General features: G+C 37.4%; 1 protein-coding gene across 4 annotated transcripts; it reads left to right on the plus strand.

Moving 5' to 3' along the window:
• Positions 1-258: 258 nt before the first annotated feature.
• ppp1r32 (protein phosphatase 1, regulatory subunit 32) lies at positions 259-8,405 on the plus strand. Of its 4 annotated transcripts, none has more exons than XM_051099087.1 (11): positions 259-321; positions 736-864; positions 2,431-2,548; positions 2,677-2,821; positions 2,931-2,994; positions 3,081-3,160; positions 3,285-3,350; positions 3,505-3,591; positions 3,700-3,777; positions 6,763-6,857; positions 7,168-8,405. In XM_051099087.1, exons 2-11 carry the CDS (start codon positions 753-755, stop codon positions 7,358-7,360), a joined length of 1,038 nt encoding a protein of 345 aa, XP_050955044.1. In that variant the 5' UTR covers positions 259-321; positions 736-752; the 3' UTR covers positions 7,361-8,405. The 4 variants fall into 4 exon arrangements, with proteins under 4 accessions (XP_050955044.1, XP_050955045.1, XP_050955046.1 ...); XM_051099088.1 differs by lacking the exon at positions 259-321 and adding an exon at positions 332-352; XM_051099089.1 differs by lacking the exon at positions 259-321 and having other exon boundaries at positions 342-864; positions 7,168-7,269; positions 7,355-8,405.
• Positions 8,406-12,660: the final 4,255 nt, after the last annotated feature.

A 12,660-nucleotide genomic window follows, 5' to 3' on the forward strand; every position in this document is an offset into this window, starting at 1 on the left:
TGTCAGTATTCAGTTATCTGAGGTCATTTTCGTACAACATCGATTCGTAGACATTAAAAACATTAAAAAGTGTTCATGCCAGTCTAAAGATTTAAAAGAAAAACACTTCGTAATGTTTTTCTTACCTTTAATCTCCAGCAGATCAAGTTTGTATTTAATCTTCTTGTTGTTGAACAGTAGTGTGAAGTACTGTAAAGCCGTTACCTCACCTTCCCGCGTCGTGTCACAAGCGTGTCACGTGACGAGCTCGTCTGGACTGTCCTGGTAACGGTTACCTGGTAACGAGCTCTAGGATAAAAGAGCGACTCACAGCGGGCACAGGTATGTGTTTAACTGCGCGGAGGGGCGACAGGTAACGGACGAACCGTTTTGACTAAAACGTATTAAGCTTTATCAAGTTATTTAAATAGTACAATAATAATAATAACACCAACATAAATATTTAGTTGTTTCACGGTTCAAAGACCTATCAAGTGCGGATTTAAATGACGCTATTAAGGTAAACAGGTATATAAAAGGCGATGAAATCTTTAGACTGGCATTATAAATGTTTTATCTGCAGTAATGTGGGTTAGTGTTAATGTGACCTCAGTCAGAGACTGTATTGGAAAATGTTTGTTTATATCAAGCAGTAATTCTTCCATTGTATATGATACTTGAAGTAAAACATCACATCAAGCACACATTTGTCATAGTGTGTGTGTGTACAGTTGTTACGGACCTGTATTGTGTTAGGTTAGTCACAGTCACAGATGGATGGACCTTTGGGTGCAGTCAAACCTTCGGTTGGAACAGGCAGACCAGGGGGGCGTCCGAATAACATTGGCCTCGACCAATACTGCACCTCCTACAGACAGTCTCATGGTGAGTAACCTTAGATTCTTATAACTTTTTATCAATCTATAATTTGGGTTTTGTTTATGAATATTGACTTTGGCATGATTAGACTGATTCTGAAGCCAGACAATATCAGGTCATCATTTTCCCATTTAAAACAGCAGCCTTTTTCTATGCCACAGTTTGAAATATAAACAGCCATCCGTCTTTTCTAACGCAGATCATAATGTTTTGATTCCTTGTTTTACTTGAAACATTCACAACTCTAGACTGATGCAAGAACAAATTTTTTTATTATTTTTTACTTTTGTCTTGTTTCAGATTTTTGCAGAACACAGAAAGAGACTTTTTGAAGTGTCTTCATGCAACTTCTTTTAAGCGAATTGAAGAAGTTGTAAACATCTAACCTGGCCCAAATGAATAATTATCAAGGCTGTATTTTTTTAATCAAAAATACAGAAAAAAACAGTAATACTGTAATATATTATTGCAATGTCTAATATTGGTTTACTATAGTAATATACTTTACAATATAATTTATTTCTGTGACGCAGCGCTGAATTTTCATCAGCCATTACTCCAGTCTTCGGTATCACATGATCCTTCAGAAATCATTCTAATATGCTGATTTATTATCATACTTGTGATGCTTTTTTCTTTAAATAATAAAGTTTAAAAGAACAGCATTTATTCAAAATAGAAATTTTTTGTAACAATATAAATTTTTAATATCACTTTTTATGCATTTAACAAATTCTTGCTGAATAAAAGTATTAATTTCTTTTAAAAACAAAAAAGACAGAAAAAATTTACTAACCTCAAACTTTTGAATAGTAGTGTATATTGTAACACAACATTTTTATTTTGAATAAACACTGCTTTTTAACATTTGATTTATCAAAGACACAACTGTTTCCTACATTAATTACAAATCAGCATATTAGAATTATTTCTGAAGGATCGTGTGACACTAAAGACTGGAGTAATGATGCTGAAAGTTCAGCTTTGCTTTACAGCACTAAATCATATTTCAAAGTATATTAAAATAGAAATTGTTATGTTCAATTGCAATAATATTTTACAAAATTGCATTTTTTTTTCTGTATTTTTGATCAAATAGATACAGCCTTGATGGGCATAAGAAACTTCTTTAAAAACATTTTACTATTCCCAAACTTTTGAATGGCAGTGTATGTCTTATGGATTACTTTTGTGATGCATATATGGTACTTTATTATTTAAAAAAGTTTTATTATATATAATTTATTTGTACTTCACAAACTACTGTATGGGAAAGATTCTTCAAAACATCTACTTTTGTATTCTATAGAAAAAAATTATATCATACAGCATTTAGGGTTCCATATATATATATATATATATATATAATATACATGTGTGTGTGTGTGTGTGTGTGTGTGTGTAATATATATATATATATATATCAGTCATAAAATAATTTTTCGCCAAAATGTTTATATTGGTCCATCTTATTTCAATTGTACATTGTACAAGATTTATTTGTGTTGTGTAATGTAATTGGTGTTGGGTAGGATGTTGAATCTCTTGTGAGCTGTGTCCTCTTTTATCCAGGTAAGGATTTATTCCGGCCATGTCTAGGTCATCATTTTGGGACTGGCTACTCTGCCAACCACCGTCCTGTTCTGTACTACAGCTCCAGCCTGGACTGCTATGATAATCCACAGTTTGGGTAAGTCCCAGATTGTGTGTGTGTGTGTGTGTGTGTGTGTGTGTGTGTCGAAATCGCACATACACTCCAAAACCTTTTTGCACCTCACTAAATCATTTTAGACACATATACTTTTTCTTTTCTCTTAGTCTCTCACTGTTGGACAGTTTCAAGTCTCAAACGAAGCGTCATTACCAGCGTCTGGTTCTGCCCGACGGGACGGAGCCTTTGGCCTGCTCGGGGTCCAGACACAGAGAGAGCGGATATTTGCAGCTCCAAGCTCAGCCAAGACCTGTGAGAGCCAAAGACACACACATAGAAACGCAGCAGGTTTCAAGGGCACTGTGCCATGTCACTTCACCCTGGCCTCATTGTGCTTTTACTTTCTCTCTCTCTCTCTTAGAGAGTGGCGTCCTGTCAGACTGAATATAAAGGCACTTACATTCCTCACCCCCTCAGAGTTTTGGGTAAGTAACGTGGTTTAAAAAAAAATGTTCTTTGTAAATTTAAAAATTTCTTCTAGGTGATTCAGATCAGTGCATCTGTGTTTTAGTTGGACCCATGGAGGATAGTGGATACACTAAGGAAGCCAGTCGACAGCCGAACACCTTCCTCCCTCAAAATATTAACATGGTGTGTGTGTGTCAGCTCGTCATTTTAATCTGTTGGCTAAGTCATTGTCAAGAATCACATTATGAAATCTTTTTTCCAATGTTATGCTGAATCTTTGTTCTGATTGGGTAATGATGGTTGTCAGGACGACGCTCGCAGGACACAGGAAAGTGTGATGAGGACTGACTTCCTTCCCGGATGTTTCCTACAGGTGGTCTCTCTGTTTCTCTCGTCCTCTGCTATTACTCTGTCCATCAACATCCACCACAATCATGTGATTTTTATAGTCTGCGTCAGCTGGAGGAGGTTTGTAGCCTATTTAATGTGTGTGTGTGTGTGTGTGTGTGTGTGTGTGTGTGTGTCAGGGCAATGAAACATTGTCAAAACTTGCCTCCCGTGCACTTCGAGAAACTGGATTTACAAGAGAAACCCAAAGGCCTCTGACCAGTTCAGTGAGTACTGTAACTATCTCTCCCTCTCTGACTAGATAAACTCTACAGTTAAGACTACAACAAGTTCTCTGATCAAAGATCAGGGTTTATTGGATGTTCTGTTCACAGGGCATTCTGCAGGGTGGCGTTAGTGAGGACAGAGGACAGACTAGAAATACTGCAGCTAGATGGTCTATTGGGCCCATGGTAAATAAAACCCATATATTTGGCCTCTATACTGGTGAATGGTGATAATTGCACTTTTTTGTTTGGCTATGACTGTTCAAATACATTTAAATGAACAACCAGTTTACATTTCATTTAGTTATGCATATGGAAGACTAAAAGGCTATTAAAAAGACCATTAAAAGGAATAGTTCACCCAAAAAATCAATTCCAATATCATTTATTCACCCTTGTTTCAAACCCATATGACTTCATGTTGAGTTTTTCCCCCTTCCGCAGCTTTCAAATGTTATTCATATCCAAGTAGATTCAAACATACACATCACGTCATGCCATGTCAATAACGACTTAGAATATGCAGAGCTTCGACAATCATGGAAAACTTGGAAATAACATGGAAAGTTCTATTGTGAATTAACATTCTCAGAAAAATTGGTGCAAAAGCTGTCGCCTTTCAAAAGGTACTTCTTTTGTACATTATTTACCCCTAAAGGGCCAAAATATATTTGAAATATATGCTAAATATATGTAACAAACAGTGAAGCTCAATGAAATATATTTTTGAAGTGGAAAATATATTTAGTTTCAACCTTCATATACTAGAATTTATTTCTGAATTATTTCAGCGGCAAGAAAATACATTTCAGTAGCCTACATTTAGGCTAAATACGAATGTGGATGTGATTCTAGAAATCAAATGTAGATTTATAATGATTTAATAATAATTTTTGTATATTTCAATATTACAGTTTTTGTAGCATTTTAAAGAGCAGGTCATATGGTATTTTAAGGTGTTCTAATATGGACCTATCTTACATTTCTGGGTTTCTCATAGCAGAAGTTGTCATAGTTGGGTAAAATCCAAGAGCAATGAATGAGAGTATACCACAAATATATTTTTTGCATTCCCATTTGCTCAAATAACAAAAGAAAAACTCCACGATAGCGTTTTCACGCCTTTCAATCAAAGGAAAAAAATTGAGAGAGACTGATATGGCAGTCAAAAGAGACTTGTCCCTCCCATAGACGTGGCATTAGAAACACCCTTGCATTAGCGTTAACTAGTTTTTAGTAACTTGGTGAAAAGGTTATTAGAATCATTTTTCGATGATTTCAAAACAATTTGTTTGTAGCAGTTCTGAGCTCAAGGTCTGTAAACCCCTTCCTTGCATAAGCCAACTCTGCTCTGATTGGTCAGCTGGCCAAGTCTGTTGTGATTGGTCTTTCCATATACAATGCGTGTCAGAAACGACATGCCATTAACATAATACATTTTTTGCTCCGTAAGGTATATTGCAATATTATAGTTTTTTGTAGCATTTTAAAGAGCTGGTAAAATTTTAAAAAGCAGTTAATGTGGTATTTTAAAATGTCCTAATATTGTGTTGGAGTCCCCTACAATATGTTTAAATGCATATAGGGTCAGAAAACATTGTAATTTTCTCAGAATATACATTTAATATTAGAATCATTTTTAGATGATTTTGAAACAGTTTGTTTAAAGCAGTTCTAAGCTCAAAGTCTGTAAACCCCTCCCTTCTATAAGCCTACTCTGTTCTGATTGGTCATCTGGCCAAGCCTGTTGTGATTGTTCTTTCTGTATACAATGCGCGTCGGAAACTAAACGCCCATTACCAAAATTCATTTTTTGCTCCGCAAGGTTACTTGTAAACAAAGGAGCTCTGTGGTTTAAAAAAAAACAGAAGCGATATTATTAAAGGGGTCCTATTATGCTCTTTTACAAAGTCTTGATTTTGTTTTGGGGGGTGTACTAGAACAGACTCTCATGCTTGGTGGTACAAAAAACGCATTACTTTTCACATAATTTACATTATTACAATACCTTTCACCCCAGCCTGGCACAAATGACTCGATTAGTTTTCGGGTTTAATGAAGGCCCACCTTCCGAAAAACTAAATGTGTTGTGATTGGCTAGCTGTCCCACTGTGTTGTGATTTGGCAAACACCTTAGACGGTGTTTCAGTACTGCCATGCCCCTTTCCAAATGCATCTACGGCGCGGCTCCGACACGGCCACTCTAGTCAATGCTCGTGTTTATACCCATGCCGGGGCTCATTGAAGCATCCCAGAAGTGGTTTTCCAAGCTACGTCGCTAAAGTTAGTCTAATCCCCCACCTCGTCCCTACCCATGCTCCAACCATTCGAATTTCAGTAGGCAGGATTTATTTTAATGATATTCTAATGAGCCGAGTTGTGACATCATAACATCCAGAAAAACAAACGCTGTAGTCTAAAGGAGCCGTTCGTTGTAGTTCTTGAAAAGGGATTTTTTAAAAACGAAATATCTCCCTTTAGAGTGGACATTGAGATTTGTAACTTTGTAGATCTTTTTTATGCCCAAATATACACACCACACACTGACTAGAGTTCAAAAGGTAAAAAAGCATAATACGAACCCTTTAATTCAAGCCCAAACTCCATCGCAAGCATGACTTGATCAGAATGTTTCTTAGCATCTTCTCAACATGATGTAAACACACTAAGTAGCGGAAGTGTTTGTGGACTGGTTCAAATTTCGCGGCCAGGCGGAGATTATGCAAATATGTTACCTAGTGACATATATCTGTAACAGGCAGGAGATTGAAAAATATGATGACCAGTTGGTACATTTTAGTGCCTTTTGAAAGAGTACTTTTTTGTTCCTTTTATTCTAACAGTGTAGGTTTGTAATGACAAGAGGGTGAATTAAATCTCTAAATTATTCTTTATATTAGACTGCCAATTAATTTATCTAACAAGTTAAAATAAAAAGTGCAGAATGTGATCTCCTTCCTATAAAAGCCATTTGGAAGACAATCCGTTCTGTGCCAATTCCGATTTAATGTCACAAAAGCACTCAAAGATGACACGGCTCAGCTCAACAACACTTTGAACAGTCATCCACTCAAAAGATGATTGGAAGTCTGATATATTTTGCTGTGCCACTGCTGCTTTAAGAGGGATTTCTGGAATGGTGTTGTGTACCGGCTGTTCTGTATTCTACAGGGCTCATCAGGATTTGTCCTGAACGCCCCCAACATCACAAGCCTCTCACATACACCAGCCGACCCGCAACACTTCTTCACACACTACCAAAGCAAGTGAGTCATGTCTGTCTGTCACTGTGTGTGTTTCTGGTGTTTGACTGGCAAAACTGATTGCTCATTTATTTGAACTGACTGTCTGTACCCTGTAGACATGAGCAACTACTGCATTACATGGTTTCAAACCTGGAGGTTCAGAGTGCTCTAATTGGTTGCTGGGGGGATGGGTGTGTTCTGATTGGCTGCTGGGGGGATGAGTGTGTTCTGATTGGTTGCTGGGTGGATGACTGTGTTCTGATTGGTTGCTGGGGAGACAAGTGTATCCTGATTGGTTTAAATGAGATTTTCGTCCTTATAATTGTTTTAGGTTTGGTGACAAATCATCACTGATGCAGCAGAGATCAGAATGGGTGAGAGGAGGCATACAGAGACACAGAAAAAGCGGGTACAGCGGACGAGACACAGATAGGTACACACGTAAACACATCATGAACATGTATTCGTGTACGCATGAACGCTTAATAACATCATCTATTTGTCTCTCTTTCACACAGGTTTAATATTAGTGGATATAATGTCCTGGTTTCACAATAAACCTGAAGTATTCATTTAAATGTAATACTGTCAAATTTAGCCTGATCATTTCTACTTGACTTTTTCATACAACATGACATTCATTTTAACAGCCCCACACTGTTAATGCGAGAATAATTAACATCAGTAATAATTCTGAGCTAGTTTGAGCAAACTGATGAGCAACATAATTACTAATGTAAGGCCGAATGCAAGACATAATCAGCAGATTGTGTAGAAGAAATATGCACGCTCATATACAGATTGCAATGCATAAACTGATACACACAGATATGCACGAATTATGTACACAAGTTCCTAGCCATGCCGAGAAAGGAGTGGCACCAAATGAAAGCTCAGCTGGCTGGCATATGGTCACAGTTATGGTGCCCGCTTAGGTTGGTGTGTGTGTGTAAGCTTCTCTCTCTCATCTCAGGGCCAATGTTCACTCTCCCACACAGGCAGATCGTTCATTATCCTTAATAATCCTTGCAAGAAAGGGAGAATAAGGATTGATTGAATAAACGAACACTGGTCTTTTTAGCCCATGCTTAATAGTGAAAAAGTGACTCAAGTGCTTGTCTATAAGTGGTTTGATGGCTGCAGAGGTGTTGCTATTTTACAGTAAATTGAGGAGTTTGAGCATTAACAATCCATTTAATAATTTTTTTTTGGAAAATATTCTCATATTTCGTGACCAAAATATCATAGAGAGTAGGGTTGCGACGATAAATCGATGCATTGTGATTTGTGGATCGATTCGGAGATTTTCCGAATGCATCACGATTCTCTCTGGAATCGATACTTAAGCCGGCCTCACACTACAGGATTTTTAAAATCCTAACCGATTATGAAATCTGGTTGCAGCGCACACATAAGGAGAATCTTTGCAGATTATCTTCCCTGAAATCTTAAACATGCACACACTACAAGATTTGAAAACTGTGGTGCATCACACACTACAAGATATTATTAAGATTATCATGACGGAGGGAGCGCCTCATGTGATCTTCCGCAACAGATCGTCATTTCAGCAACTAATCTTTACAAATGTTTTATTATTATTATTATTATTATTACTCATTTTGTTTATTTGAATGTCTTGTTATAATTGTATATGTTTTGTTGTAGTTTATAATAATAAAAAAAATAACAATAAAATACAAAGTAAAATAAAGAATGTTTACAATTGTTAGTTAACTGTTATATGCTTTAACTGTTTTATATTATAGATTTTACTTCAGGCAGGTCGTGATTTGAGAAGGCAAAACTGATTAAACAGTCTGATCAACTCACTGTCTGCCGCTGACCGCTTGGTCGTTAATTTAAAAAAACAAAAACTTATATTTAACGAACAAACGTTTTTCTAAATTAACTTTAAAAAACGAAACGAAATATAATCACTTTGCCATTACATACAAAACTGAACTATTTTAATTGCTAAAAAAGTAGTATAAGCCGTTTTGGGAGAAGGGGAAAAAAGATGGGCTCGGGTTGGACTCGGGCCGCATGGAGCATTGCTTTCCTTGCTCCATGTGGTTGCGGTATGTTTTCAACATATTGTACAGACAGTGTTACTACAAAAACATAAGAAGCAGTTTCCTCCATCTCCACTATCCAATGGATCGTACAGCAGCTGTTTTATGGTCGCGCATTGGCTGTCGTGAAACTACTGACGTAATCATAGCTGTGATCATCCCGATTTAAAATCCTGGATATCAAACATGTTTGATATTATCGGGCCTGCCCCGATTTGTGTGAGAGCAGATCGGGAGGTGCAAGATTCGATCTGTGAACATCTCACAGTACCAGATAATCCATGCCGAACATCGGGACCGATCAGGGTGCTCGACAAGATTTTGCTCCGATTCTCGGGAGGGCAAAATCGGGCTAAAAATCCTGTAGTGTGAGGCCGGCTTAACAGTCAACTTGGATCACATGTACCTTGATAACCAATCACATTATAGCTCTGACGTCACTGAATTTCAGTCAGAATTGTGCAACACTCAAAGGCCGTAGGAATGCCATAGGAATAAATGAGAAGTGCTGAATCCCACCTGTTGCAAAAAGTCTGTGACTTCTCTTATAAAATGGAATTTTTTTCAGCGTAAACTCAAAAAACAGTTCAATCCAGAACAGTTGTTTAGTGTAAAACCTATTGAAGATTAGCCGATAGGCTGTCAGTTCATTAAATCAGAAGCTGTTTCCTCAAAAAATGTGTTTATTAAGAGTAGTGAAGCCTCTCCTCCATTGACATCCATTCAAAATAAACAGCATCTGGTCTGCTTCCCTGCACTGCAGTGTTTGCATTAGCCGTTGCGCTTTTTAAAGGTTGCAGACTTGCCTTCCAGTGGCTTTGGTATGAATGAAATTCGGATGTTCTGTGTCCACCATGTTGTCAGTGTCATGTGACCTTCAGCATTAGTTTAGCTTCACTGGCCTCCCGGTATCATGCGATAGTAAAGTTACCATCAGATTTCAGACTATTTTATGAATACTATGAATTCGGAAATAATACATGGCACCTACCATATACAGTTCATATATGTCTTCAGAATCATTAAAAATGTTAATTATTTTACCAAAATAAGAGGGATCATACAAAATGCATGTTATTTTTTATTTAGTACTAACCTGTATACGGTATTTCTCATAGAAGATGTTTACATATAGTCCACAAGAAAATAATAGTTGAATTTATAAAAATGACCCCGTTCAAAAGTTTACATACACTTGATTCTTTATACTGTGTTGTTACGTGAATGATCCACAGCTGTTTGTTTTTTTTTTGTTGTTGTTTTGTGATAGTTGTTCATGAGTCACTTGTATGTCCTGAACAGTTAAACTGCCTTTAGAATCCTTCAGGTCCTACAAATTCTTTGGTTCTCCAGCATTTTTGTGTATTTGAACCCTTTCTAACAATGATTGGACAGAATGGAGATGTGTACATTTTTCTTATTTTGCCTACATATCATATTTTTTCATTTAGTACTGCCCTTCAGAGGCTACAGAAGATAGTTACGTTTTCCAGAAAACAAAATAAGTTACGTTTACCATGATCTTCAAATTTGAAAAGTTTTCACCCTCCGGCTCTTAATGCAGAAAGTGTTTCTTTCTGGAGCATCAGTGAGCGTTTGAACCTTTTGTAATAGTTGCATATGAGTCCCTCAGTTGTCCTCAGTGTGAAAAAACGGATCTCAAAATCATACAGTTATTGTTGGAAAGGGTTCAAATATACAAAAATGCTGGAAAACTGATTTTTCTGAAGAACAGCAGGCAGTTTAACTGTTCGGGACAAATATGAACTCTCACTAAACAAAAAATCAAAGCTGTGGATGATTCAGGTAAGAGCATAGTATTAAGAATCAAAGGGATGTAAACTTTTGAACGGGGTCATTTATTATACATTCAGCTATTATTTTCTCTTGTGGACTATATGTCCACAATATATAATTTTTTTTTTAAATATTCAGGTCAGTACTAAATAAACAATAACATGCATTTTGTATGATCCTTCTTATTTTGGTAAAATAGCTAATATTTTTAATGATTCGGAAAGGAGGGTGCAAACTTTTCGCATATTCCAACTCAGCCATATTCTTAAGTAAAATGAAAATGTAGTTCTCACACTGTGGTTTTCTACCCTTGCAGTTACACTTTTAATGGCTTCCAGTATAAAACCGACCAACCGGTGTATATAACATGCAAACATGCCCTACTTATGAGCAAAATCATACGCACTGGACCATGATGGCCCCTCCTCTCGTGCTGACACACTGTCACAATGGCTCGGATTACATTTCTGACACCAGATGACTTCTGCTGAGATCTGCTGGCACTGACAGAGATATTACTGTGAGCGCCTGAAACAAGGCTACGAAGTTTCAAGCGTTGCAGAGGCGGTCCAATTCTCATTGACGGCTTGCTATGCGGCTGACCTTGGGAGAATGGCGTTAACGTAAACTAGCAGCGAGCCGCTAAATGATTAAGCACAGAGACAATGTTCTCTTCTTCAGGCCTGGACTGTGTCAGAGCGCTCAACCACTCCGTCGATACTTGGCGCTTGAAGATCCGGGGCTAATAGCTGTGCCAAACTCTCTGAGATGGACTTATGCCTTTAGAGATGGCATATAATGAGCAGTCAAGTAAAGATCAAAGATCTGCAATGTTTTTACTTGTCCTTTTTTCATTGTTTTATTGTCTGTCAGGCATTTGAAGTGTCACAAATGTTGCAGGGTAAGTTCTGCATCAAAGTTTATTACATGTATGAGCAATTGTAAAAGTGATGCTTGATTTAGTTTATACCACAAATAGAAAGTTTTAATAAAAAGCAGAGTCTGTTTACCTCAAAATAGCAACACTTCAGCAACCATCAAACTACTTTTAGATCAATTGTTCAACGTTTTCCGCAGCTGAAAGAAATCGCAGATCTACCTGCCAGAGTCAACACAACTCATGCGCAAATGCGCAAGGCTCAGGTGTCTTTGAAGCAGCCAAGTTTCATTATGCAAAGCAGTCCTTTATTCTCATCTGCCAACCATAAGTTCTCAAAGTATGCACTTCATCTGAGATGTCACAGTAACATACTGTACATATTTGGCTGTTTGCACACATGAAAAATGAAAAATCTATTTGTGAATTGAAACCTGGCTTTTTTAAAGACACCTGAGCCGTGCACATTTACGTATGCGTGATGGGTTGTGTTGATTCTGGCGTGGAGATCTGGGCGGAGACACGCTTTTCTCGACTTCCTGTCAAAGGTTGTGCCAAAACACTTGTTTCAGATTCTTCGCAGCAGTAATGACAGACTCATAGCGTTACGTAAATATTTTAACAGATGGGTTTTGACACTCTTTCAGGGAGAGATGAGAAGTGACAGGAGATGGAGAGAGAGTTTAAACAGCACAATGATGGATGAAGGAAGAAAAAGGAAGGGAGGAGGAAAGGGCAATGAAAACACTCTTCTTGACTAGAATAAGAGAGTTGGCAGATGTGACTGGAATCGGAAAACAGGTAAACATAAGACTGATATCGGAGGGAAAGAATTAACAAATGAGGAACGTGCAAATTCGAGGGCAGTGGTTTCTCCGGAAGACCTTTATAATTCAAATTATAAAGGTAAAAAAGGCCTTCTGAGGCGAATCGATGCATTTGTGTATGAAAAATATCCATATACATATTTAATCTCTAGCTTTCGCTAATTGTCGTACATGCATTCACGAGAGTGGTATTCTAATGGATGACGTAGGCGAAACGCAGAAACAAATGCGGATGCATAATGGACAGA

Source organism: Labeo rohita, chromosome 25 (assembly GCF_022985175.1).
Source record: "Labeo rohita strain BAU-BD-2019 chromosome 25, IGBB_LRoh.1.0, whole genome shotgun sequence".
In the NCBI taxonomy this organism is placed as follows: domain Eukaryota; kingdom Metazoa; phylum Chordata; class Actinopteri; order Cypriniformes; family Cyprinidae; genus Labeo; species Labeo rohita.